The 26,307-nt window shown below is 43.1% G+C and overlaps 1 protein-coding gene and 1 long non-coding RNA gene across 3 annotated transcripts in view; one reads left to right on the forward strand and one right to left on the reverse strand.

The window, feature by feature from the left end:
* Positions 1-223: 223 nt before the first annotated feature.
* Positions 224-4,215, forward strand: LOC116881613. The gene is made up of 3 exons (XR_004385454.1): positions 224-543; positions 1,110-1,189; positions 3,984-4,215. It is a non-coding gene; the product is annotated as an uncharacterized LOC116881613 (long non-coding RNA).
* Positions 4,216-12,362: 8,147 nt separating this feature from the next.
* Positions 12,363-26,307, reverse strand: part of AHCYL1 (adenosylhomocysteinase like 1) — a 38,276-nt gene continuing 24,331 nt past the window's right edge. Inside the window, exons 3-17 of one of the 2 annotated variants that reach the window (XM_032881511.1) lie at positions 23,884-24,027; positions 22,813-22,913; positions 22,309-22,411; positions 21,043-21,137; positions 20,354-20,460; positions 19,422-19,538; positions 19,086-19,149; positions 18,200-18,288; positions 17,765-17,835; positions 17,307-17,401; positions 17,121-17,219; positions 16,673-16,741; positions 16,164-16,242; positions 14,942-15,062; positions 12,363-14,425 (exon numbers count right to left, since the gene is read on the reverse strand). In XM_032881511.1, coding sequence (XP_032737402.1) covers positions 14,419-14,425; positions 14,942-15,062; positions 16,164-16,242; positions 16,673-16,741; positions 17,121-17,219; positions 17,307-17,401; positions 17,765-17,835; positions 18,200-18,288; positions 19,086-19,149; positions 19,422-19,538; positions 20,354-20,460; positions 21,043-21,137; positions 22,309-22,411; positions 22,813-22,913; positions 23,884-24,027 — 1,361 coding nt within the window. In that variant the 3' untranslated portion in view covers positions 12,363-14,418. Of the gene's footprint in view, positions 14,426-14,937; positions 15,063-16,163; positions 16,243-16,672; positions 16,742-17,120; positions 17,220-17,306; positions 17,402-17,764; positions 17,836-18,199; positions 18,289-19,085; positions 19,150-19,421; positions 19,539-20,353; positions 20,461-21,042; positions 21,138-22,308; positions 22,412-22,812; positions 22,914-23,883; positions 24,028-26,307 lie in introns of those variants that run through there. The other variant, XM_032881512.1, reaches the window with a different exon arrangement.

Here is a 26,307-nt window from a genome sequence, read left to right on the forward strand (position 1 = left end):
TAGCTCCTTAGGTCAGTTTAGTTGCCCCCACCTTGCTTTAATATGGCTTTGCACTTGTCAGTGTTCTAGCTCTGTTCAAAGCTTAAGGGGATATAACAGTTAACACATGGACACGATCCCAGCCTTCACGGAGTTTATGCTCACATGGGGGAGTTAACGCTAAACAAATGGATAAATCAGTAAAACAATTAGAGTTGTGACAATGCATTCATCATTCAACAAACAATAAATGTCTCTGTGCTTCCAGGCAGTGCGAATGAATGGGGAACAAATCAAGTTCCTGCGCTAATGGTACCTAACAGAGTACCGAGTGGGGGAGAGACGCGATGAGCGATACGCTATTAGAGAAATAAGTGTTGAGAAGAAACAAAAAGAAGTGTAAGGGATTAGGAAGTGGCAGTGGTGATGGGACGCGTGGCTGTTAGGTCGGGTGCCCAGGGAGGCGAGCCTGAGAGTACGATTTTAAATGAGTTCTGAAGAAGTGAGAATCCTGCAAACTGCCAATGAGCAGCTTAAGCAAAGGGACCTGAAGTCGGTTGGCAGGTGAGTGAGCCAGGGAAAGAACAGGAAGAGGTTAGGGCTAGATCATCCCCCAGACAAATAAATTTAGATCCGTGAAGGGCATGAAAAAAAAAATTGGAATTTTATTCTTAGTGAAAAAGAAAACCATCAGAGGGTGTTAACCCAGGGGCTGACATGGTCTGATGTTTACAAGACCATTGTGACTGTGTTTTGGAGAAGGGATTGTTGAGTTGAGAGTGGAAGAGGGTAGGCAGGTTAGGACACTTCATGGTACAATGACGATGCTTGCACCAGGATGGAGTTAAGACATTTCTATATCGTGTAGGTAGATTCAACAGGATTTAGTGAAAGGCTGGAATCCTCCTGGCAGAATAGAGTGGAGTAGATTTTGGCTGGAGCAACTAGATGAGTGGTTGTATTGCTTATTAAAATAGGGAAATCTGGGAGAAAGAAAAACAGGTTTAGGAAGAAGATCAAGATTTCTGTTTTGAGATGCCCATTAAACTTCTTAGAGGTAATGTTTGATAATTACCTGTTACTATACTTTGAAGTCCTTAAAGACATTTCCTCCATCTTTGTCTCTCCAGAGTTCCATCTTGGCTACTCCAGCTCAATTCTCAGAAAGTCCCAATGAGGCAACTTTGGCGAAATTTCCATCATCCAACCAGTAAGTGCTTTAAAAGTATTTGTTGTAAACTAATGAACAAATCTAAAGCCACTATGTTGCTACTTACTCCTACTGATGTTCCTGTCCTTTGCCCATTTCTTCTCAAATCCAGTAGTATACTTTGTCAATTAGCATTTCATCCAAGCTGGGCAAGGCCAAGGTGATAGGAAAAACTAAGGAATTTTCAAGAAAAGGACTAATGCGGCAAGTCTTCTTGGATAAAACCAGCAGGTCCCACAAAACCCAAAACATAACACCTCTCTAGTTTTGCTTACCAGTTTGGCCAAGTTCTTAGACTGCCCTACCACAGCTCTTATCACCTGGGGGAGTTGAGGTGGGGGCAGAATAGAGCTTTAAGTACCCTGTACTGTTTCATCTACATTCAGGATAGGGAGGACTTAAGGTTTTAGTTCAGTAATTCCACTTCTAGTAATAGATCCTAAAGAAACAAAGACTTAGATAAAGATATATGTATGATAATGCCAGGGGTATTTTCAATTGTGTAAAGTTGGAACCAACCTGATTTGAGGAATAGCCAAGAAAATAACTAACAAAAAATGGGGACATGGATAAAATTGAATATGCAGAAGCCAGGAATATTTGTGTTTAATATTAAAAGAATTTTTAGTGACACTTTGGTGAATGGTTAAGACTTCCTTCTTTCCTCATCTGTAAAATGATGATAATCCCATCTGTCTTATGAGGCTATAGATCGAATGAACTCATTTATGTGAAATCATTTTGAAAACTATGAAGCATTTTGTTTTGTTTTGTTTTGTTTTTATAAAGGGTTTTTTTAAAAAAGAATTTTGGGGCACCTGGGTGGCTCGGTTGGTTAAGGGTCTGCCTTCGGTTGAGGTCGTGAGCTCAGGGTCCTTGGACTGAACCCCATGTCAGGCTCCCTTCTCAGTGGGGAGTCTGCTGCTCCCTCTCCCTCTGCCCCCCCACCCCTCCCCCTGCCCAAACTCACTCTCTCTGTCTCTGCCTTTGTTTTTCTTTCAAATAAATAAATAAATAAAATCTTTAAAAGAAAAAGAAAGAATATTATGGCCAAGAGGTGAAGCCTAAGGTGAGAAGGCACTTCTTTCACCACAAGTAGTTTTGGTTCCAGAGACTGGAGGAAGGGGAAGTGCATATTCAAGCTGTTACAGCATTGCAGAGGAGTTGGGGGTTGCCAAGAACATGGTGGTGGTCCTGGGTGGGCTCCGTAGTAGGAAATGAGCACATACTATGTGCCTTCAGGGTGTTATCTACCAGGCAAGATGCTTCACATCCATATACACCTAACTGCATGCTGGGAGGCACTTTCCATCTTAGCCTTGGTCAGGTTATTACCAGTCCCTGAAATGCTCAGTATTAAAGTTGTGACTTGTTAGAGCATCTGTGGGCCAGGCCTAAACCTCTAGTTGTAGTGCTATGTGGCATTTTCTCCACTAATGGCCATGGGAAGAAGAAAAAGTGGATTATGTGACAGTTAGTTAGTTAGTTAGTTAGTTAATAGGGCAAATAACATTAATCCTGTCTTCCAAAGGAATCAAGCAGCTTAACTCTGTCCCAGGACATATTAGTTAATGACTTCCTAGCCTTCTTACCTACTTGATGGCTTAGTCAAGAGAGGACCCAAACATACATCTGATGGCTGATTTGACATCTCACTCAGATGTCTAACAGGCATTTCAAACTTAGCACGTTACAGACAGAACTCTGAATTCTCCCTCCCTTTTCGTAAACTGGCTCTTCTCTTATTTTTCCTTCTCTGGATAGATGATGTTCCCAACCCCGTCCACTTTTCACAAGCCAAGACCTAGGACACATCCTTAACTCTTCCCTGCTTCACCCCTTACCTGTACCTACCAGTGGCTCTCCCACCAAAACCGTCCCCACATTCCCATTTCATGAACATCACTACTATAGTCTGCCTTACTTCCCTCCCTGCTATTTACCTGACTCTACCAGCAAGCCAGGCTGGGCTTTTATTATTATTTTAAAAATATTTTATTTATTTATTTGATAGAGAACATGAGTGGGGAGGAGGGACAGAGGGAGAGGGAGAAGCTGACTCCCCGCTGAGCTGGGATCCTGACTCGGGGCTCGATCCCGAGACCCCAGGATCATGACCTGAGCCGAGGCAGACACACACCCAACCAACTAAGCCACCCAGGTGCTCCCAGGCTGGGCTTTTAGAACCCCAAAGCAACTTATATAACTGATTTGCTCCCAATCTCCCATGGCTTCCCACCTCCCTTAAATTTATTTTTTTATTTTTATTTTTATTATTTTTTAAGATTTTATTTATTCGACAGAGAGAGAGATCACAAGTAGGCAAAGAGGAAGGTGGGGGTGTGGGGGGGAGCAGGCTCCCTGCTGAACAGAGAGCCTGATGCTGGGCTCAATCCCAGGACCCTGTGATCATGTTTTGAGCCGAAGGCAGAGGCTTAACCCACTGAGACACCCAGGTGCCCCCCATCTCCCTTAGATTTAAATCCTAACTCTTTTTTTTTTTTTTTAATCCTAACTCTTTACCCTAACATCCAAGGCTCACGTGGGCCCTCTGAGGGCCCTGCCTGTTTCTCTGACCTCCTCTCCTGCCGCTCTCCTCCTCTGGCCGCATGCCTCTTGCCTCTTGCCTCTTGCCCCCCGCCCCAGGCTCTATCTCTCTACCAGGTCAAGTTTGCCGCTACTTCAAGACCTTGGCACTAGCTGGTTTGTTGAAGTGAGGGGAGCAGGGAGCTTGGAGTGTTCTTTCTATAGATAACAGTAATAATAATAACAGCAACTATGTATATATCCTTAGTTTATGTCAGGCACCGTTCCAAGGACCTAAACTCATTTAATCCTCACACCAATGCTCTGGGATGGATACTGTTGTTTGGGGCTGAAGAAACAGGGATAAAGAGAGGTGAAGTATTTGCTAAAGGTCACATCCTGTCTGAGACCGGCTTCCCTGAAAGCAGGCTCTGAGGCAGAGATCTGCATCTGGGAGGTGTGTTGGAGACCAACCCTGGTTAAAACCCCCTTAGGTAGGTGAGAGCACCAGGACTGGGGGAGGGAGAAGTTGAACTGTGACACGAGATCTCGGTGGACCCTTCAAGGCCCTGGAGAGCGGAATTGTCCTGCATTGGAGGCCAAGGAGTCAGGCCTTTATATTCCTGCGTGGATGACTCCTCAGCTGCCAGACTGCCTGGGCGAGGGTTATATCTTTAAGCTAAGGGAGCTCTCTTCACTGGAGAAGGACTTCTGGAAACTGCAACTGCTAAGCAGCCAACACTTTGGGCACCGGAATTATGAAAGCCCCAGCCCCAAAAGGAGAGTTTGAGCAGTGGGTCACCATCCCCAGGACACACTGTGCCTTAGTTTCTAGTTCTGCGTAACAAGCTACCCTCACATTTAAGGATCAAAATAACAAATAGTTATTATCTCATCGTTTCTGTGGGTCGGCAATCCTGGGATGGCTTTGCTGAGTGCCTCTAGCTCAGGATGTTAAAGCATAAATTGTTCTAGCACCTATTAATGTGGTAAGGAAGACTTCAGTCCAGACTCTTGGAATAGGTGTCCGGACTATCCCTAGGTAAGAAAGCTTGGGCTCAACTCCAAATCCAGCAAAGACTGCTGGGAACTTGTAGCCAACAAGTGGAATGAGGGGGTTAGTGGATGAAAAAAAAGATATTACTAAGAGGAGACACCAAGGGTAGGGTGATTTTTGCTAAACTAACAGGATTCTTGCTGAAGGCGGGCCAGGGTGATCAGATATCAAGGGTGGAGAAGGAAGAATATGATCAGATACCAAGGGTGAGGAGATTCTTGCTAAACTTACTTAGTAGAATTCTTATTATACTTGGGCTATGCAGGCCCGGCAAGGACAGGGAGCCAAGGTCAAGGCCTCATTAAGGAAAGGGCTCAGAGGAGGCTGACTGAAGTTTGTACAAGCGGAGTGTCTTTGTCACGGTCTCTCACGAGGTTACGGTCAAAGCTGTTGGCCAGGGTGGTGGTCTTACCTGACAGCTTGACCTGGAGGAGGGGAAGGATTCTAGGAAGAAGGCAGAGTAAGAAGCACCAGGAAATCTGTCTCCCCATTTAGTGGACAATTGTACTGTCAGAATGTGTCTGATGTAACTGTTTTGGAACTCGGAAGTTTGCTGAGCGCTCTGCAGGGAAGACCCGGAGAGTAAATTACCTTCACTTTGATCAATTTCAGCTGTTAGCCACCATAGCAACTACCCATCCCCCAATGGCTTATAACTGTACCTTTAGTTTTCTGCATGACACTGATACGTTTAAAGAAAAAGATTGTTAATGTGAAAACTAGTATTACTGTATCTTCGGTTTGTGATTCCACACTTTGTTTTCTATATAATTTAGGAGAATAGTGAATTTAAAAGAATTATTCATTTGTTTTGGGGCACACAATGTATAAAGATGATATTTTGTAACATCAGCAATCAAAAGGGGTAAGGACAGAGCTATAAAGGAGCAGAGTTTTTGTATGTTATTGAAGGTATAAATTTAAACGAGAGCATTATAAATTTAGAATCTTAAATGTAATCCCATGGGAACCACAAAGAAAATAGCTGTATAATATACACAGAAGGAAATGGGAAAGGAATTTAAACAACTCACTACAAAAAATAAACTAAACAGAAAAGAAGAGAGTAAGGCAGGAAATGAGAGACAAAAGAGTTACAGGACATATGGAATACAAATAGCACTATGCCAGGAGTAAGTCCCTCTTGATAAGTAATTAAGTGTAATAAATTTAACTTGCTATTCAGAAGACAAAGATTGGCAGAATGGGCAAACACACAACCTAACTCTATGCAATCTGTAAGACTCACTTGAGATCCAAAGGCACTATCAAGTGGAAAGGGGAGGATAGAAAAAGATATTCCAAGCAGTAGTCACCAGGAGAGAGCAGAGGTGGCCATATTAATATCAATTGGTTTTATTTATTTATTTACTCATTCATTTATTCATTTATTTATAAAGATTTATTTATTTATTTGAGAGAGTGTGCACAAGTGTGAGCATGAGGGCAGGGGCAGAGGGAGAGGAAAAGAGAATTTTTTTTTTTTGAGGATTTTATTCATTTATTTGACAGGCAGAGATCACAAGTAGGCAGAGAGGCAGGGAGAGAGAGAGGAGGAAGCAGGCCCCCCGCTGAGCAGAGAGCCCGATGCTGCGGGGCTCGATCCCTGGACTCTGGGATTCTGACCTGAGCCGAAGGCAGAGGCTTTAACCCACTGAGCCACCCAGGCACCCCAGGAAAAGAGAATCTTAAGCAGACTCCATGCTGAATGCAGAGCCTGACACAGGACTCCGTCTCATCACCCCGCGATCATGACCCTGAGATCACGACCTGAGCTGAAACCAAGAGTCAGTAGCTTAACTGACTAAGCCATTCAGGCACCCCAAAGGAGGATTTATGTAGTAAGAATAGTCTCAAAACAGCACAAAGCTCTAATAATTATAAACATGTATGGCATCTAATGAAGACCGTCAAAATATATGAAGCAAACACTGATAGAATTGAAGGGAGAAATGGATAGTTGTACAATAATAGTTGGAGACTTCAATACTGCGCTCACGATAATGGATAGAACCAGACAGAAGGTAAGCAAGGAAAGAGAGGACTTAAAACAATAAACCAACCAGAAGACAACAGACACACAGACACAACAGAACACTATCCAACAGACAAAGCACACACATTAGTAAGCCCACAGCAGGGATAGGAAAAAGCCACACAAATGGTTGCTCCCCATTGTATGTGTGACAGAGAAAGAGAATACCCTTCTTCATCTTACCATTAGATTTGATACAAAGCCATCTTTGCTTGGAAGAATATTCACGCACAGCTATCCCCTCTGTCGACAGATTTGCCTGAAAGCAAGCTATAAGAGCTAGTGCCCCTCAGGGAAGGCTGTGCTCAGTTGACCCTCAGGAGAGTTGCAAGCCCGTATTTGTCCAGTTCAAGCTCCTTGTCACACTTTCCTTGACGGGAAGACACCTCTAAGTGGCCCTTCAGAAGCATTTTGCCCAGAGAGAAATACAAAGGCAAGGGAATCATTGAAGAGAATGCCCCTTTCATTTGGTTTTTGTGCAAGGAAACAGTGGGGTGGGTAGATTATGTGTGTGAACTTTTGTGATTAACAACCCAATGCAGAGCACAAGGGCCCAATGGGTCATTAGGGGATCTGTGCGGCCCCAGGAGTGGGTGACTTTGACCCAGTTTGGCTCTGGCTCTGGGAAGCAAGTATTCTGTGCCCCCAGAGGCAGCAGGTTCCCTAGGTGACCGGGGCTTGCTATTCAGGAAATGTCCGCAAAGTCATGGCATCTGCGGCGCGGGGCTTCATGGCCATGTCGTTTCTTCTGCTGAAAGGATCTTTTTTAAGAAATGAGAACCACAGAGAAACTGCCTCCAAGTACCCTTGAGGAGCTTCAAGGTGACTCAGAAGAAGGCCTCAGGGAGCCAGAAAGCGTGAAGGTCAAATCCTAGGTCTACCTATCAACTGCCCTATGACTTGAGATGCTTGATTTCCTCCTGGCCCTAAGTTTGTTTCAGTGGGCCTGGGACAGGATTGGGAAATCTATATTTTTAACCAGCCCCATATGTGACTCATACTAGAAATCTGATATGAGCCTCTTTCCTATAAGCTGTATTGGCTTGTGTTTGTTACGCATGGACCCTGGAGACAGACTCTCTGGGTTACTTCCAGCTCCACCACCTTGGGATTTGAGTATCCTTGGGCAAGTTATTTCACCTCCCTGTCTCGATTTCCCCATTTGTACAATGGGGAGAATAGTAGTACCTGTCTTATGGGGTTATTGTGAAGATCAAGTATGCTAATTGTGGAAAGCCTTTAGCATGGAGCCAGTTACAGCAAACACTGTGTTCTTCTTAATACTCCAGAGCCACAGACCATTATCCACAAGTGCAAAATTTAAACAAATTCTAAAAATCAAAAAGTTTTTCCCTGGGACGCCTGGGTGGCTTAGTCAGTTAAGTGTCTGCCTTGGTTCAGCTCAGGTCATGATCCCAAGGATCAAGCCCCACCGTCAGGCTCCCTGCTCAGCGAGGAGCCTGCTTTTCCCTCTGCCTGCCGTCCCCCCTGTTCCTGTGCTCATGCACACACTCTCTCTCTGCCAGATAAATCTTAAAACAGTTTTTCCCTGAAGTTTGGCACAAATCAATGTGGCAGCGAAACCTGATCTGAACTGATGGGAGGCTACTGATAGTCTTTATCCCTTATTCTGTGCATATTAAAATTTAATTGAAGAAATAGCAACACATTTGTTTATGGAATGCTGCCTCACAGCCCCAGTAGGTATTACATGATATACTGTGTATTTGTGTATTTCCTAAAAATCTGAAATGCTCTCAACCTCAAAACACAGGGGTTGCAGAGAAGGGAACTCAGAGCTACAGCTTATTATCTTTCCTTGGCCAGAGACAACTTGCCCTCTGGTGGTTGCAGTGGAGAACCACACCACAGGAGGGCCGGAGGAGAGGGAAAGGCCCCATCAGAGACTCATCCTCTCGCCCACAGTCCAGAAGAAAAATTCTTTTTAGAGGACATTTCTTAAATGTCTTCAAGGGCTGCTGTATGCGCAGAGAAGACATCACTTCAGTCAAAAAAATTAATATTCAATTTACTGAAGTAATAAAAACATTACATCAGCTTTTTTAAAGTTCGGTTTCTAGATCTTATATTTATAAAGCTAGCAAATGTTAATTACTTTTAATTAGGGGAAATTTGAATATCCAATTTATAAACAAACTCCTTTAAACATTTCCTATTGCATTTTTGTATTTAATATGTTCGATTTCCTTTTCAGAGTACTTTAATTATCTGGCCAACCAAACTCAAACAAAATACTATTAAAAGTTCCTGTAGTATATATATAGTTTCCAGTACCATATAGAGAGAAATGATTGCAATTTAAAACTGATTACTAAGTCTAAATTGATTACTCACTCACGCACTCCAGACTGGAATCACAAATTACCTTCCCCAAGTTAATTTTTAAGTTGCTTTATCAGTTTTCTGAGATTTCCTAGTACCAAAGGGAATCCTGGCCAGGATGCAGATGGATTGTGGATCTGTTAGCGGACTAGAATACTCTGTTCAATATCCTTTACTTTCCAGTGCTTTCATTCTGTCAACTTCTGCTCTCAGACTCCCTCTTCTTACCTAATAGAATGCAAATGCAATGCCTTTCAACACATTTTTCCCTTTGTACCTACCACACCACCTTTATGCCTGCGGTCAGCAACTGTTTCCCTAAAAGGCCAGTAAATACTTTGCACTTTGTGAGCTCTTTGGGGCACCTACTTAACTGTCTGCCATCGTGAAAGGGGTCATAGACATTACATAAGTAAGTGTGCCTGTGTATAAAACTTCATTCATGCACACTGAAATTTGAATTTCATGTCATTTTCATGTGTCACAAAATAGCAGTCACGGTTTAAAAAGACATTTAAAAATGTGAAAACCGTTCTTTAGCTTGTGAGCTGTACTAACACAGGCAGTGGGCCAGATTTGGCTCACTTACTGACTCCTGCTCTAACCCAGAGTTTTGCACGCAGTTAGCAGGTTAAGTACTGATGTCAATTCTTGTTCTATGTTCTTTGAAAACTCACACATTTCTCTGAAAATTTTCTTCATTCAAAGTTATTTGGCAGCTAAGACTTTGTCCAAGGAGCACTCTGGAGCGGTTACACCATGCTGAGCCCACACAGGGATGTCCACAATTTTGTTGAACTGTCCGGGTCTGTGTATTACCTTCACTGGGATTTGTCAGTGAAATACGGTTTTGTGTAGACAGGTAAAATACTGTTTGTCGATTTCTTTTCCTTTGCTAACCCAGGAGTCTTAAACTTTATTATCTGGTCTAAGATGTTCCTAAATAGAGCCAATAGATTTAAAAAACTTTTCTCAATTGATGAAATTAAAGTCTGATTTTTTGGGGGGAGAGGTGTCTTTGAACTCTCATTAAAATTCTTTATTTTTTTTTCATTAAAATTCTTTAACTTTGCAATAAAACTTACAAAATAGTATCAAGTACATTACAAATAACCTTTTCCTAGCCTGTCTGGGATAGAGTCATTTTCCTGATGACACATCACCCCCTAATATTTGAGTCCTTATTTCCTCCAAGCAAGGACACTCTATAGACAACAGTTTAGTCGTTAACATCAGGGAATCAACAGAAGTTCCCACCACCTAGTCCTTGGCCTCCTTTCAGGTTTCACCATTTGTCCCAGTAATGTTTACAGTAAAAATGATCCAGTTCAGTTTATTTAGTTGTTTTATTAGTCTCTGCAGTTTTTTTGGTCATTCTTTGACTTCGGTGACCTTGGCACTTTGGAAGCCTGACTATAGGCCAGTAATTTTGTAAAAACAATTTGGATTTGTCTGATGCTTCCTCATGATTACATTCAGGTTTTACATCTTTGGCAGAAATACCACAGAGGGATGCTGTTCCTTTTCAGTGCATTCCAGAGTGGAGGATTGAAATGGGAGGTGAGAATCCTCCCATTACTGATTTTTTTTTAAAAGATTTTATTTATTTGACAGCTCACAAGTAGACAGAGATACAGACAGAGAGGGAGAACAGGCTCCCCGCTGAGGAGAGAGCCCGATGCAGGGCTCTATCAAAGGACCCTGAGATCATGACCTGAGCCGAAGGAAGAGGCTTTAACCCACTGAGCCACCCAGGCGACCCCCATTACTGATTTTTATTTTGTTCAATTAAGGTGGTCTGCCAGCTTCTCTACTTTAAAACTATTCCTTTCCCCCTTATACTCTTTTATAGGAAGGTACTTTGAAACTATGTACATATCCAATTCCTTATTTAACCATTCATTCATATCAGCATAAACTTAGTTTCCAATTTTATTTAATGATTTATAAGCCCTTATTTTGATGTCAGATTGTCTCAGATTTGCCCAGTGTAAATTCCTTTAAAGCTGGCTTCTGTGTCCTTTTGACATGCCCCCATCACTTTTTAACTACTTTCTTTCTTTCTGGCTCATCTTGTACTTTTCCTGCTCAGCCATGGACTCAGCCCTTTCTCCAAACAGTCCTGGCTCCTTTAAGTGGAGAATGTAATGCCTAAATCTGGATGCTAGATGTGTGCATTGTATCGGGGGAATGAGACTGCTGCAAGGCTCATTTAGTTGACAGAGCTAGGGAATGTTTGTGCATGCACACGCACATATTTTCCCATCATAATAGGCAACTTTTTATAATCTTAAAAGTTATCAAAGAGACTCCCGAGACAGTTAAAGTTTAAATCTCTAATTAGGCAGTATGAAGTTTATCTTAAATTTGGATTTATGTGCATGGATAAAGCCTCCCAGCATTAAAAACACTCATTTTACCAGTCTGCACAGAAATCATCAACATCGTCTGGGACCAATTTAACAAAATAGAAAAGGTATTACTTTTGAGTATTATTAATAGATACATTGTTACACCAGAAGACAGGAGACAACTCCAGAGTTGGATACAGTTGTGGGAGGGGCTGAAGCTTTCCTAATTTTGGAGACTTTTTTTTTTTTAAAGATTTATTTATTTGCAAGCAAGGGAACAGTGGGGAGTGGCAGAGGGAGAGGGAGAGAGTCTCAAGAAGACTCCATGGTAAGCACAGAACCCAACGGGGGGCTCGATCTCATGACCCTGAGATCATGACCTGAGCTGAAACCAAGAGTCAGCCAGCCGCTTAACTGACTGAGCCATCCAGGTGCCCCGGAGACATTCTTTAAGGAAAAGAATTAGGTACAGGGTCTTGAAGGGGGACTATGCAAGTGAGGCGCCCTGAAGTTTCAGATTTTTCTTTTTTAGATTTTATTTTTAAGTAATCTCCACACCCAACACAAGGCTCAAACTCCCAACCCCAAGACCAAGAACTGCACACTCCACCTAGTGAGCCAGCCAGGTTCCTTGCAGATTTGTTTCTTGAAGACATTCTGAGTGCGGGTGCTTTGGCACAGAGCAGGCACACACAACTTAAGGTACTCCTGAAAAACTCTGCATCCAGCCTGTTCCTCTCCGTACTAGGTCCTCAGCACATCTCTGTTAGAGACTGCTGACTGACCTCTGACTCATCCTACCCTAGAAAACAAGTCCTAATGACGTTCTGCTGTTCAGGCAAGAATGACACAGAATCCCAATAAGGTCTTATCATTTTAATTGACTTTAATGATTATTGCTCATCTGCAAGGATTAATATTGCATTCATTAAAAATCATTCAATACAAAATAAACTTGTTCTTCCCGAGTTGCTCTCCACACGCTCCCTCTGATGTCAGACATTTTCCCACAGTGCCCTTTGTTACATGGCTTGACAGAGATGGAGCCCTTACCTATTATTCCTATGGACACAGTAATAGATTGGGAGCAGGGGGCAGGCCAGAGGGCAGCGGGACCTGGGCCCCTTGCCTCCAGCAGAGCTGATGTCATGGATACCACTTTTGGCCAGGTTACCGCCCCTCCAGGATGGGGTGTTCTGATTGGCTGATTCAATGCCCTGGGAAAAAGGGCTTGAACCCTTAGCATCTACAGAGAAGAAAGCATGGTCACACTGAAAAGAAGTGGGAAGGGGCTGGGTAGGGGAGAACCGGGAGAGGAAAAGGAAAAATGTTTTGGCAAGTCTCTGCTAGAAGGCTGCAGAGTGAAAGCTTTCCTTTCTTATGTTTTTATGTCTCTCTGATCAACGGCAACAGAGAAATGAACATTGCTAGTACCTAGCACTAATGCTGACCCAACTTTGAAGGATCACCAGCTAGAACAAGTTGAAGATTTAGAATCCTGGATAATTATATACTTAAAGCTCGTGAGCATAAAGCTCATCGGACCATGCAGAAATGCCAGTAAGCAGGGTGCATGGCATGGGAATACATACCTCTCCAATCTTTGAAGGCCTTTCTAGGGATTCTTTCCGAGCATGAGCCAGAACGCACTGATTACCTTCTCTGTGCACAAACTGCCCCTTAAGATCTTGGTTCATAAACTTTTTGTGACACGTGTCAATTAAAAGAGGTACCACTTCTGTAAAACTAATGTTATACATGGGGCCTAAAGTCCCAGACCAGTTACATGGAACTACATTTCCCTCACTCTGGCCCAATTTATTCTTTCCCTCCCATCCACATCTACCTCCCTTTAAATATTTTAGGTTGCAGAAGCACAGCTGACCAGAAATTTGCTCTTAAAGGATAAATCCTAAAGATAGAGCTCAGTGTTTTAGACTGAGTAATGGCTCAAGAAATTCGCCTTCAGCACAAGCTGTATGGGGCAGAGCTGACAGAATTTGCCATTATGGCCCCAGTTCACTGAAGCTATAAACTATGGGCTAGAAACAAAGAGACTTATCAGAGTTTGAGGCCAGCTTTTCTCCAGACTCAACTCTGCACTCTCAGCTCCAAAGGTTCAAAAGAGAAACTGGGAATGACTAATCACCCAAGCAGTTCCTCAGTGTTAACACTCAACATTTTTCTTACCTTTTTTTTTCTTTCTTTCTCTCTCTCTCTTTTTTTTTTTTTTGTACAACGGAAATCAATGCTAGGGGACAAAATTAAACTTGAGTGCAGTCTGGTTAAAAACTTGAAAAATGAGAAGGTCTGGTGGGAGTGGAGGAAGGGTTGTACTAAATCCAAGTGGACCAACTGGATCTTAACAGTACACATCTCTGAACCAGACACACCGCCTGCACACAGGAAACAGGGGTTGGAACACCTGGAGAAATGAGCATGCGCCACCTGACATCTAACCTACCTGGCTAGTGGGTGCCATCCCTGCTCCTCTGACAAAGTGAAAGAGCACTGATTTCAGCAGCTAAGAAATGGGCTCTTTTAAGGCAATTTAGACATTGCAGATTGTTCAACAAAGAAGGTACCTTAGCATTTCCTGTTAATAAGGTACCCAATTAAGACTAAAGTCCCCAGAAATGGGAAAGAAAGAATCACCTTTCTGGGCTGGGAGAGTAAAATCCTTCTTTAGTGACTAGGGTGAGGAACCTTGAACCTCAGTTTCATCTAAAGAGCCATGAAGCAAGTTCCTGTGTGGTCTGCAGAACTTGGACAATGAGATGAAGAAAACGAAAATGAAATTACAGGAAAAAAAAAAAATCAACAGGAAAGGAATAAGAAGAAAATAAACGTTATCTTAAAAAATATTTCTTTTAGAGTTGTGTGGGACACGTGGACTGGTCCTTGGTAATATGGTCCATCAGTATCTGTAAAGGAAGAGACTGCTTGGTTAGCACTTGGGTCTTCCACATGAGAGATCCAAGAGAAAAATCAGAAACAGAGGATACTCCTCAGGGTCCCTCCCGGCCCCGGCGGAATCCCTACAGCCATTCCTCATGGATCATTCTTCCCTCTGCTTCCATGGGGTTTCTGGCAATGCCATCTCTGGTTTCATTTCCTGCTCCCTGATAATATAAGCCAGTGGTTTTTAACCCTGACTATACATTAATCTAGGGAGCTTTTAGAAAATAAGTCTGGGCCCCATGCCAGACCAACTGTATTAGAATCTCTGGGGCGGAGGCCAAGCTTCCTGCTTCAAAATTCTAGAAAACCCTCACCCCTTACATCTACTAGATATACAATTTCTCTGCTACCATGTTAGTCTGGAGCAGAGGTCTGGTACTCTTCAAAATCAGGCACACCACTTTATTTAAGAAAGCTGGCTAACATGCTTTGTTTAATATTGGGTAAAAGAGCGTCTCACTTGTTTTCCTCCAAGTTACCTGTAATAATTGGGTTTGAATGGCCCATTTTTGTTGAGTCCCAGATATTTTGCTTGGTCATCTGTCAGCTCTGTCAGGTGGGCATCAAATGATGGCAGGTGCAAGCTGGCAACGTACTCATCTAGGAAGAACACAGTGGCAGGGGAACTCACTCCGTTTCAATCTGCCTCTCAGGGCACACCCTCCCCCTATTTTCATCTGAAGCTTTTTGAGGAGGACAAGGAATGAAATCACTGTGAAAGCACCTATAACTCGAAATATTTGCTTAAAGAACCCTCAAAGTTGCCTTTCTGGCAGGGTACTTCTCTCTGTATATCCAGAATGCATTTCGAAAGCCATTTGCTAGGGTGACAAAATGGGTTAGACTTGTATCTCCCCATCCTTCTCTGGTAAAGCTTTTGGCTTTACCCCAGTGGCTAACATGCTACATATGACTCTCACCTTCCTGTAGCAACTTCCTTAACTGAATTACATTCAAACTATGAAACAAAGTAGATACCAATAGCTCAAAAGTGCTTTGTATCATTACGATTTCTTTAGAATAATATCCATAAAGGCCTCAAATCTTAGGATCACTGATTTCTAAGGCAGCTGGTGCAAACTGATTACTCTTCCATAGATAAAACTTCCCAGGCTTTACTTTTATGAATATAAATTAAAGAAAAAAAAAGTAATCTGAGATAAGCTGGTTGGAGGAGATGAGAGTGAGAAGTCTTTCAGCTTTAAAGAAGGGGTAAGGGGCTGACCAGTTATAGATGGGAGGTGGGTGCCACTATTCCAGAAGGGCAAAGAACCAGAAATGATGTAGTATGCCACATGAACACAACAGAGCTGTCCCCCAGATTATCAGGAGGTTCCATATTTACAGAGGATGGATGATAAAACCTAGATTTGTTTCTGTTTCTCTCATCTTGGTCACTGGTGGTGGGAAGTTTACTGAACTCCATATGGCTACTAAGAATAAGAACATCTACCTTAAACCACTATGCTAAGCACTTTTACTCATTAGCTCTAATTCTTACTACAATCCTACAACGTATGTAACTATTACTCTCACATTATTGATAAAGATATTGAGGAGATTAGAATTGGTCCTGAGGCCCAGAAACCATGAAATGCTAGGATGCAGATTAGAACTCTGACTCTAAATCCAATACTTTCATTTTACCAAACCATGGAAAAATCTGGGGCTCGGTACAGGCTCCTACTGTTTCTCACTCACCCATTTTCTTAGGAAGCAGGTATACATCTTGTTTGTATCGTCCCTCAGGTGCATTATACAGCTCTATCAGTGCCAAAGCCTAAGTTGGGAAAAGAGGGTCAGAAGACTTCTTAGACAAGGACCTAAAAATAAAACTCAATCTAACAGGGTCTTGGGGTAAGTACCACAATGATCTATCATGATGACAGTACCCAGGACTTGGCCTGCAGCAAACACCACCACGCATCATAAGAGGATTTGCTGCTGTTTTTGTTTCGTTCCTAATAAAAGAAGAGACTAAATACAACTAGGCTGGAACCCTACCTTCTCAACTAACATAGCCAACTCAAAGTGGCACAGACACTGACTCTGCCTGAGGACTCTTTTCTACACTTGAGAAAGCCCGTCTTGGCCCCTTGTGGCCTGAAACAGGTGGAAAAGAACACAGCACGGCACACTCTCATTGAACTCTGACCCAGGTCTGGTTCCACTAATCTCAGGGCAGGAGAGGCAGGCATTTGGCCACATACCTGTGTTGTAGCTGTGATGGACAGAACAAAGGTGGGAACTGTGGAGCAGCTCAGGTTGAGAAGACGACCCTGAAAAGGTAAGAGAGCCGTGGGTGAGCTGTGCTCCCCCTCCGTCTGATTCCAGTGTCATGCAAGTGAAGCAGAGCAGGATAGGACTCAGTCGGTACAGAAAGAATTACAGTTGCACATCAGGCCTCTAGATTTTATCTTATTTCCCGTAAGCCCGTGTGAGTATGACAAGCTGAAGCAGCCATGGGAGCCAGGAAATAGTGTATTACTTGGTAAAAGGTAGATCTTTTTTTGAGTGGTTCTATTTTAGGGACCAGAAAGTTTAAGAACTAGATCTCTATCTAGAGATGGAGTTCAGGAAAACCTGGGCCCAATGCTTTCTCCCTATCTCCCCGCTCTCCGCCATGGATCTAACGACATTGCCCTCCCGTGTGTGTACCTCTGCCAGGAGGACAACGCGTTTGCCATCTGGCCAGATGACATGGTCCACCTGAGAGCGCACACGCTCCCATGTCAGCTCTGGAGTGCGCAGGCTGGTCTGAAAGGAAGATGGCACAGTTGACGGTGGCTATAGTGGAAGGGAGGGGAAAAAGGCCTTGCAGCAAATCAATGAGGGAAACCTTACCACATCAATTTCTGTGTTGGAGTGGCCCATATTGCATACGATACAGCTGTTTTTCATGCGGTCCAAATGCTCCCGTGTCACTACATTCTTATTTCCTAAAAGTAAAGGAGAGCAGCCAAAGAAAGATGCTGGGGGACAAAGGTACCTGGCTTCCGGTGAGGACATGGGAAAAGAGGATGCCTGCTGCACTGAAGGGAATGCATCCTTTATGAGAAATGAGTACACTGCGTAACAGCTTTTTACACTCAGTGATTTGGTTTTAAGATTCAACAGTGTAAATCACCTTCAAGAAAAAAGGTTCTTGGTTCTGGAAAACATATTAAGGTTCCGATAGCTTATTCTGGTTCTGATACTTTTACACCGAGCACAGGTCTCACCTACTTTATCTGAAAGACCACTTTCAAGATTTGGCCTCAGAGCTACCAGTCCTCCATGTACACCAAAGCACTGATACTTACCCGTGCAAGTTATTACGACATCAACTTGCCGGATGACTTCATTTAGCTTTACCACCCTGAACCCATCCATGCTGGAAGGAAAGGAAGGAACACAATGAGCAAAGCAAGGAGGCAGTGGCACAGAGACTGGTCACAAAATGAGACCAGAGAAACTCCCTTCTGAAGTCGGGTCCAGTGCTATCTCATGGGAAAGTGACAAGCTGTTCTAAGCTACACACTGGCCTCTTCGGGCTCCCCGAGATTCCAATCAGGAAGGGAAAATGCCGAGAAGCTCTAGGAGTGTCCTGGGCTTACAATGGAGGGAAGAGCCATCCTCCTAGCTTTCTCTTCCTTTAGAGAGATTTCTGCAAGGAACGGTTAATATAATCAATCATAAACTCTCAGAAACACTAAGTACCAGGGATGAATCTAACAGTATTACCATCCTGTTCTTACCAGGCCTGCAGAGCACAGATGGGGTCGATTTCTGTGATGTAGACAATTGCTCCAAGGGCCTTGAGAGCAGCACAGCAGCCCTTTCCCACCTGCAGAGCATAAGAAAGAAGTAGGGGTGTCAGGTCATTTAAGGCATGGGTAGGGGGCATGTGGCTATTTGGGAGATGGGAATTAACCTCCCTGAAATCACCAATGCTCCACTGAGCCCTTGCAGGGATGCTCCAAGCCAGGCAGAGCATAAACAAATCCAGATTATGCTGTGAACCTCAGCCAGAGAGGTGATCTGACATTCATATTTCACAGCAAGGGCTGGGGCTCGGAATAGTGAACGAAACTGGGAGATCAAATAAGTATTACCATCCGGAAAACAAGACCAAGGAAGAGCAATTGTAACCTCTCATAGCTTGTTCCAGAAAAACCTGATTAACTCTCATTTAAGATGCATCGAACTCAAGGACAGCCCAGCAGTTCAAGAACCTCCATGGGTCACTGATGACAAAAGTCTCCTTCACCTAGTCTAGTTTAGGGATCATCAACTATGTACCACCTCGGGTCACACCCTTCACTCCAGTCCCAGGTCACTTGTGTGGCTAAAATGCCACATGTTCACTTGAAGTCAGTCTCATGAAAGGTAACTGTTATCCCGGTGGAGGGAGGGGCGGGGCTGCCAACATGCCGTTCCACAAGACAGTGTGGTGAGATCTGAAAACTCAATGGATTTTGTACATCTCTATTCATAATTCTGAATAAAGCACTTCTGCTACAGAGATACATTATCTCGAAGCGTGTTTTAACCCCGTGTCAGTGACCACACTGACAGCATGGATTGCCTTCACTCCACATTTCTAGAAAGTCTATGAGAAGACACTGAGACCCAGCTATTTACCTCACCATAGCCACACACCACCACTTGTTTCCCACCAAACATCACATCCGTGGTCCTCTTCAGGCTGTGGAAAACAGATAAGGGCTCAACTTAAACATTATTAGCCCAGACACAGTCCCTCTGCACAAAAGCAAAAGTGTGAGGCAACGCCCCATGAGAACTCCAGCAGGAAGCTGGCTGGGCCCAGTATGACAGGAGCCCCTCTAACGAACCTTTAACGCCAAAGGAAGACGACGGGAAGACCACGGGAGAAGACCAGGAGTAGTTTCAGAACAACACTGAGACCCAACCCAAACCTGTCCCCTCGGAGTCTGGTATCTGTGCGTTTCAACCTACCCGTCCAAAATGGACTCTCGGCAGCAGTACAAGTTATCAAACTTCTGTTTGGTCACAGAGTCATTGACATTCATGGCAGGTACACAGAGCTTCCCAGCTTTGGAGAGCTGATACAGCCTAAAGGGAAAAGAAGCCACAAAAACAAACAAAACCGAAATTACTACCCGGCAAAATCTGCCTAATTCTCTTCGAGCGCCATGCTGCCCCCCACCCCAGCTGTATTTATTGCCCAAGGATATCAGTAAGCAAGAGCATTTCCTTGTCCTCACCTCTTTTCATTTTCTCTCCCCCAGGCTCCCGCCCTTTTTTTGGAAGGGGAAAAAAAACCCTTTCAATAGAAGAAATTGACTTCTCTTCCATAAAAGGGGATGTATTTCCTTAGACCAGCATTTTCTTGATTAAAAAAACAAACAAACATGCCTACTTCTGATAAACAAAAGTTATCAATGACTCTGATTCGGTTGCCTATGTGTGCTTGTGTGAGCATGTGCAGTGTGCCCACAACGGAGAAACACTCTTCCAGAAAGAGATCTTTTAGGGTTTTTGACAAACCAAGAATATTTTGCCCAGTTTTACTTTTTGTAGTGTGTGTAATATATAGTTTTACAATAGGATTTTTTTTTGTATTTCAAATATAAAATTTTAATACAATATTGAATACAGTTTTCCAGATACATTCATTCTCTACACCTCCCAACACTGGTTGAGACTCACAGTGGAATAAGTGGGAAAGAAAAATGTGAGAACTAGAACCTGAAATAACTTCCTTTTAGGATCTCCTGGATTCTTCAGAAGTAAAAACAGAGAAGTTTTATCTAATGAAGGTACTCCCATTTAGTTACATGTCTGAAACATAGCCCTCAAGCCTAATGGAGACCAGGAGAGTTTGCTGAGGCAAGGACACAAGGGGCAGCTACTCCAGAATCTGTTACCTGTGAACACCAGTCACGCTCTCTTCCACAATGCCTCGGATCTTCTTAAACACGTTTGGATACTTCTTATAAACCCAGTGGGTTAAGTCTCCCCCATCATCCAGGATCTACAGAACAGCCAGAAGACTTCTATGGGCATTCAGGCTGCTAGAGCTGGGGGGGAACTTTGAACCCACTTTCTGTACTAGTAAGAGAGCCCTGTATGTTTTGGAGGAGCACTCCTCAGAGCTCCTTAGAACAGGTTTAGACAGTGGAAACACAGTCAAATCTGTTGGTGTAGAATGGTTAAAAGGATTCCTAAGTTTGTTCTTGGCTATAGTGAAGAGTATTAGGCTAATCATAGACTCGTTTTTAGTCTAGAGTCTTGAAATATATAGCTCTGTGGGATGCAAAAGGCGAGCTGGGGCAGGAAGGAAAGAAACCAGAATTCTACTCCAAAGAGGAACCATATTATTTCTTTCTATTTCATTCTGCTGTGTTTGAGCCACAAGTGTTCACTTTAGTTTTACCCTTCCCCCACCTTTCCATTTAGTACTCAGACCCATTCTGAATAGGTATTGAGCTAAACACTCTGACAACAAAGTAAGTGTATCAGAACATACATCCAAAACATATTTAGGGAACCATGCTTTGAGGGAAAAAAGGAAACAAATCTATGGTCAGAGTGTGGGATGAATATACATCATTACCATGTTAGCTTGCCAACCATCCATGTTCACACAACGGTCAATACACCACCAGAAGTCATCTTCTGACTCGCCCTTCCAGGCAAACACTGCAACTCCTGTGGGGATGGGAACAAATCAGCTCATTCCTCCTCCTGGGAGTCTGCTATCCCAATACTACTTTCTGAGATCCATGTGAAGAGGAAAAGGGCTACAGGAACTATGTTGGACAGGAAACAACTTCGAAAGGGCAGAAAGTAAAAATGGCACCTGTAGCTCAGAAATCAGTAACAAATTTAAGAGATTTTTGTTTTTTTTAGAAGTATTTTGGAACCTTAAATTGTTACTCTCTTTCGTCAGTTTTATACTTGGAACTCTTAACAACCTAAGGAGATAAAGTGAAATGGGAATCAAAATAAAGTTGTTCACTAGAACATTATTTGTATTAGAAAGAATCTTGGAACAACCTAAATGGTCAACATGAGTAAAACAATGAAGAAAAATCATGTGGCCGTATGATTATTACAAATGATGCTTTCAAGAAGTTTTCAGGGACATGGAAAACTACTTCTGAAAGTGTTATGTTTTAGGTTATAAATTATATATTGAGACTTATTTATCTCTGTAAAAAGTGAATAGAAAAAAGGAAAAATGTGTAAAATATTATCCCTGTGCAGTAGGATTATTATTATTATTATTATTTGGAAATTCCTAAATTTTCTGTAATGAACACCAGAAAAGAACAAGAAAATCAAAAGTATTATAAAGTTGCTCTCTGAGGATCCCAGGGAGATGGTAAGTCCTTTAAGAAACCTCACAACGATTTTCTTCTGAACATTTTTACAGTAAAAACTGTTTCAAGCTGAGCTGAACTTTACAAGTAGTTCATATAGTTTCAATACAATATTGAACACCAAGTTTTCTAATGAGCTACTAGTACTAAAGGCACTTCTTACTTGTGTGCCCTCAAAAGCGATGAGCCTTTGGTGAAAAGAGATCAGCTGAACTCCTATACCTCATACAGTTTAATATTCCTCCTTGTTCACTTACCATTAGAATTAAGCATCTCCCCATATAATTAAGATTCTTTTCAAAGGTCATTCTTTATGACCGTATCAGGGATATGGACCTTCCTTTTATTACCCATTTTCTTCCTGTTGCTATTCTTATTACCCTCCAACGTTTTAAGTCCTCTAGACAAACACGTAACCATAAAGACAGTTTTGATACGTAAACATTTTACTTAGATAATTATTTTGAAGCACAGTTGGTGAAAAAGGCTAAACTTACCAGCCTCGGCCAGGGCCGCAGCCACTTCGTTCTGAGTGGAATAGATGTTGCAAGCAGACCAGCGGCACTGAGCCCCCAGGGCACAGAGTGTCTCAATCAACACCTATGGAGACATACGGGAGGACAGAGTGAGAGAGAGGAGGGCTGGGTAGGAGCAGCACACTCTGCAGCAACTAGTGCTACACTGGGAAGTTGTAAGAGGGTATGGTTCAGCGAGGGAGCCTACTGCTATCTAACTTTACCCCAAAGATGTGTTCCTAAAAGTCTGAACATCTTCCTAACAGTTGTATTTTTGCAGATCTAGATCTCCCTGAGTCAGGTTTGTAAACATACGTTATAACTATACACACAGAGTAGAAAACCCCATTACTGTGTAACAGGAGGTCCCACCTAATAGTCATTAGCATTTGGAGATTGGATAGATACGGAAGGAAAAGCAAATAAAAAAAAAGTTTATTTCTCCCCCTCATCAGAAGTCCCTCTTTAGTCTCCCAGCAAACTCACCGCTGTCTGGGCTGTGATGTGTGTACAGCCCACTATTTTAGCACCAGCCAAGGGCTTCTCCCCCTGAGCACGTTTCCTGAGTGAAATCAGAGCAGACATGTCTGTGAAAGAACAGAGGATTTGAGCTAGGTCTGCACTAGCAGTATTATCAATTTCTGCCCCAGCAACATCTAGGGGTGGTCTGGATCTGTTGAGATATTGCAAGATAAGGTAGAAACACCAAATAAATTTCCATGATGACTGGCAGCTTCAACAGCAGAAAGACAGTTGGGGAGTTGTTATCCAACCGCTTGGAAATTTCTCTCTTCCTGCAGAGGACTGAATAGAGAATGAATTCTCACATCTGGTCAAAATGGAGAGTGAGTCTCATCATTCACTTGGGAGGAGGGAAGTGGTTATGGCATTGGCTAAAGGACTCCTAATCATCAAACCAGGAAGGAAGTCTTCACCCTCAGCAGAAGAGCACTTGCTTTTTTTCTATGCAGCCTAACCCCATTCTGTCAGTCTGTTTGGTTTCATACTTACCCCCAGAAGAGAGCACACCTTTAGTGTGAAAGTAACAAGAGTAAAAAGACCTTATCAGGAGTGGGGTGGGTGGGGAAAACCAAGATTTAACGGACTGTCAGTCACTTTCACTCTTGCTCCAGCAGAGGGTGCTAAGGACCAAAGACCAAAGAGACACTGCTCACCACATCCTTAGCTGAAAACCCTCCCACATCTGCTGCTTCTGGAAAATGTGGGTCTCTGAGATTGGCAGCTGTGGTAGAATCCCGCAGAACTAACCACCATGTAGTGATCCAGGACTTGCTGAGTCCACAAGGAGATCTCCGAATATGGTGTCATGGGGGAGGAAAACAGAAACTACTCTGTGTAATTACTACGTGCTGAGAACAGGAAGCAAGGAGAACAAGAACAAGAACCCTGAGGCTCAAGCTGCGTGCAGAGATCTGCTTATACAAGAGCCCAGAAGGTTGAATTTTTCAAGGCGACTTTCAAGTGTCAAGCTGTCTGTGGATCCTGATGACCAGCAAGCGGGTTGCTTCTGGTCCCCTACCCACTCCCTTTCTTTACCTTGCTCTGCAATCTCAATCTCCCGGCGTCCAAATTCTGCCTGCTTGATGTTCTTCACACAGAAATTGCTGCTGCCCTTGGAGTTGGTCTGCTGTTTCTCTCGGGGGGAAACCTCATCATCCGAGCTATCTGTGTAGGATGCAGCTAGAGCCAGGAGAGAAAAAAACAAGGACAGAAAATCCTCAATGGCCCCAACTCCACAAAGCGCACTCCCCAAAGGACTCTCACTTAAGTTAAGCAGATTCAGAACTGGAGCCACCTTTTACACCACTCTCAGGTCTCCCTCCTCAGAGTCTAACGGATGAATGACATTGCTGTGGATCTCTCAGTGTTGGAGCCATGCTGATGATACTCTGCCCTTAGTCCCTGTAACGGGAAGCTACAGAGCCCACTCCTGCACCAGCTCGAGGGATCTCAGCTAACAGGGGCACTGGGTCCCAATGTGGATTGGAACGAGACATGGCAAAGATGGAAGAATACTTTAGGACATGTAAGGAACACCACTGCTGTAGAACACTGGTTCTCAAACTCAAGCATCTACAGCATTCATCAGAATCATGTGGAAGGTTTGTTAAAATACAAATGGCTAGGCCCCACTGCCAGAGGTTCCCAATCGGCAGATCTCGGGTGGCACCCAAGAATTAGCATTTCTAACAAGTCCCCAGCTGTTGCTGCTGTTGTTCAGAAGACCGCACTCTGAGAACTAGTAACACGGATGACAGTGCTAAAAGAATCTTATAAGGGATTTTACACTAGGCTGTGCTCAAGGAATACAGAGATGGAAAGAAACGACTCAAAAGGTGAGTGAGTAGCTCTGGTTCTCTACCAGCCCTGAGATCACTCGATATGTTCAACTTTAAAAAAACCAGCTTTACATAAAGGCTAAAAATGTTCTTTCAGATAGATGTGCAGGGGGACATAGAGTAATCACTCTCCTGCTCTCAAATCACTTCTTTCCTCTCTGAATCAACGATTGGTTCCCGATCTGTCTGTCTCTGCCAGTGTATCAGGTCTCTCTCACTGTCTTCTACACACTGCTAGCCAACACAAATACTCCCAAAGGTATCTGTCTCACCAGACAACTGAACTAGATCACAAAATATTTTTTTAAAAAATGCTCTGATAAGCTCCTGTTAATACATGGACATCAAGATTTTTGAGAACTTTGCTAAAGCTTTCTTCACTCCCTCCTTCCATCTTCCTCTTAGAGCCCAGCTTTTCACAATGAATTCTCTCTTTGCTGGAATCGGTTTGCTTATCACTCTTACTCTTTCGTATCGGTCACTTCAAAACACCTTTTATTTTTGACAGCCATTATGTTTTGAACCTCTTCTTGCACACGTGCCACAGTGACTCTGAATATTCATTTATTTCAGTACTTAATCCTGTAGACCACCATTTGCTCTTATCTGCTTATCTTATCCATGCTGGGTTATCAGTGGCACGGAGCAGAAGACACTTTTTTTTAAAAAATACATTTACTTTAAAAAAACAAAAACAAAAACAAAAAGACAAAAACAACCCTTTCCTCGCAAGTCCAGTCCTTAATGTTAACAACACCGTATAAACGGTATTCTGGCGAAGTCATTTATGGAGATGGCAAATCTCTTTGCTGAAACTAATAGCAATCTATGACCTTGGGCCAGCCTCTTAAACTCTTAAATGTTTCCTCAGTTGAACAATGGGGGTGGGGTTATATCAGACGCCCCTGTGGATCTTCCAGTGTCTACTCTGCTAGTACTCAAATCATAACTTCTACATCCCAAACCACGCTAACTTTCTGGTACTCCATGTAAAGGTGAGGACACATTTAAAAAAAAAAAAAAAAAAAAAAGAAAGCCTACTTATATAGGATCAAATTAGGAGAGGACTAAAAAGAAAGAGAGCTGGAGCCACATTATCATAGTTGAACCTCTCCTACTCCAGAGGTGAACAGGGGAGGGCACTTCAACATAAAGGGTAACCTAGCAAATAAAAAGGAGCCAAAATACTCATTCTTCTTGTTACCATTCAAGCAGTCTTAGAGCCAAGAAAGAAAAAGACAGGTGGCAGGGTATATCTTAAACAACAGAGTTGGAAATTATGCTTCCAAAGTACACCTCTTTTTCAAGGCCAGTTCCATCAGCCAAAATAGAATTGATTTTCTCCCTTTGTAATGTGGGTGGAGAAACGTGGGAATGGGAACCGGCCCAGCACTACCAAGCAGGCACTGGCCACAGACCACACACAGAGGCAGCCAGGGGAAGAGAAGTCTCTAGATGACAAAAGCCTCCCCAGCTACAAGCCTGACTGGAGACATTCCCATTGCCCAAGTGCTAATTATCAGCTCTCAGCAGAAAGATGGGAAGTACTTTCAGATTCTAGATAAGTGCAGTGGGCAGAGAACTAGCTTAAGACTCTGGAACTGGGAAGGGAGATCAGAGT

Source organism: Lontra canadensis, unplaced genomic scaffold (assembly GCF_010015895.1).
Source record: "Lontra canadensis isolate GAN:19392208 unplaced genomic scaffold, GSC_riverotter_1.0 scaffold75, whole genome shotgun sequence".
Taxonomy (NCBI): Eukaryota; Metazoa; Chordata; class Mammalia; order Carnivora; family Mustelidae; genus Lontra; species Lontra canadensis.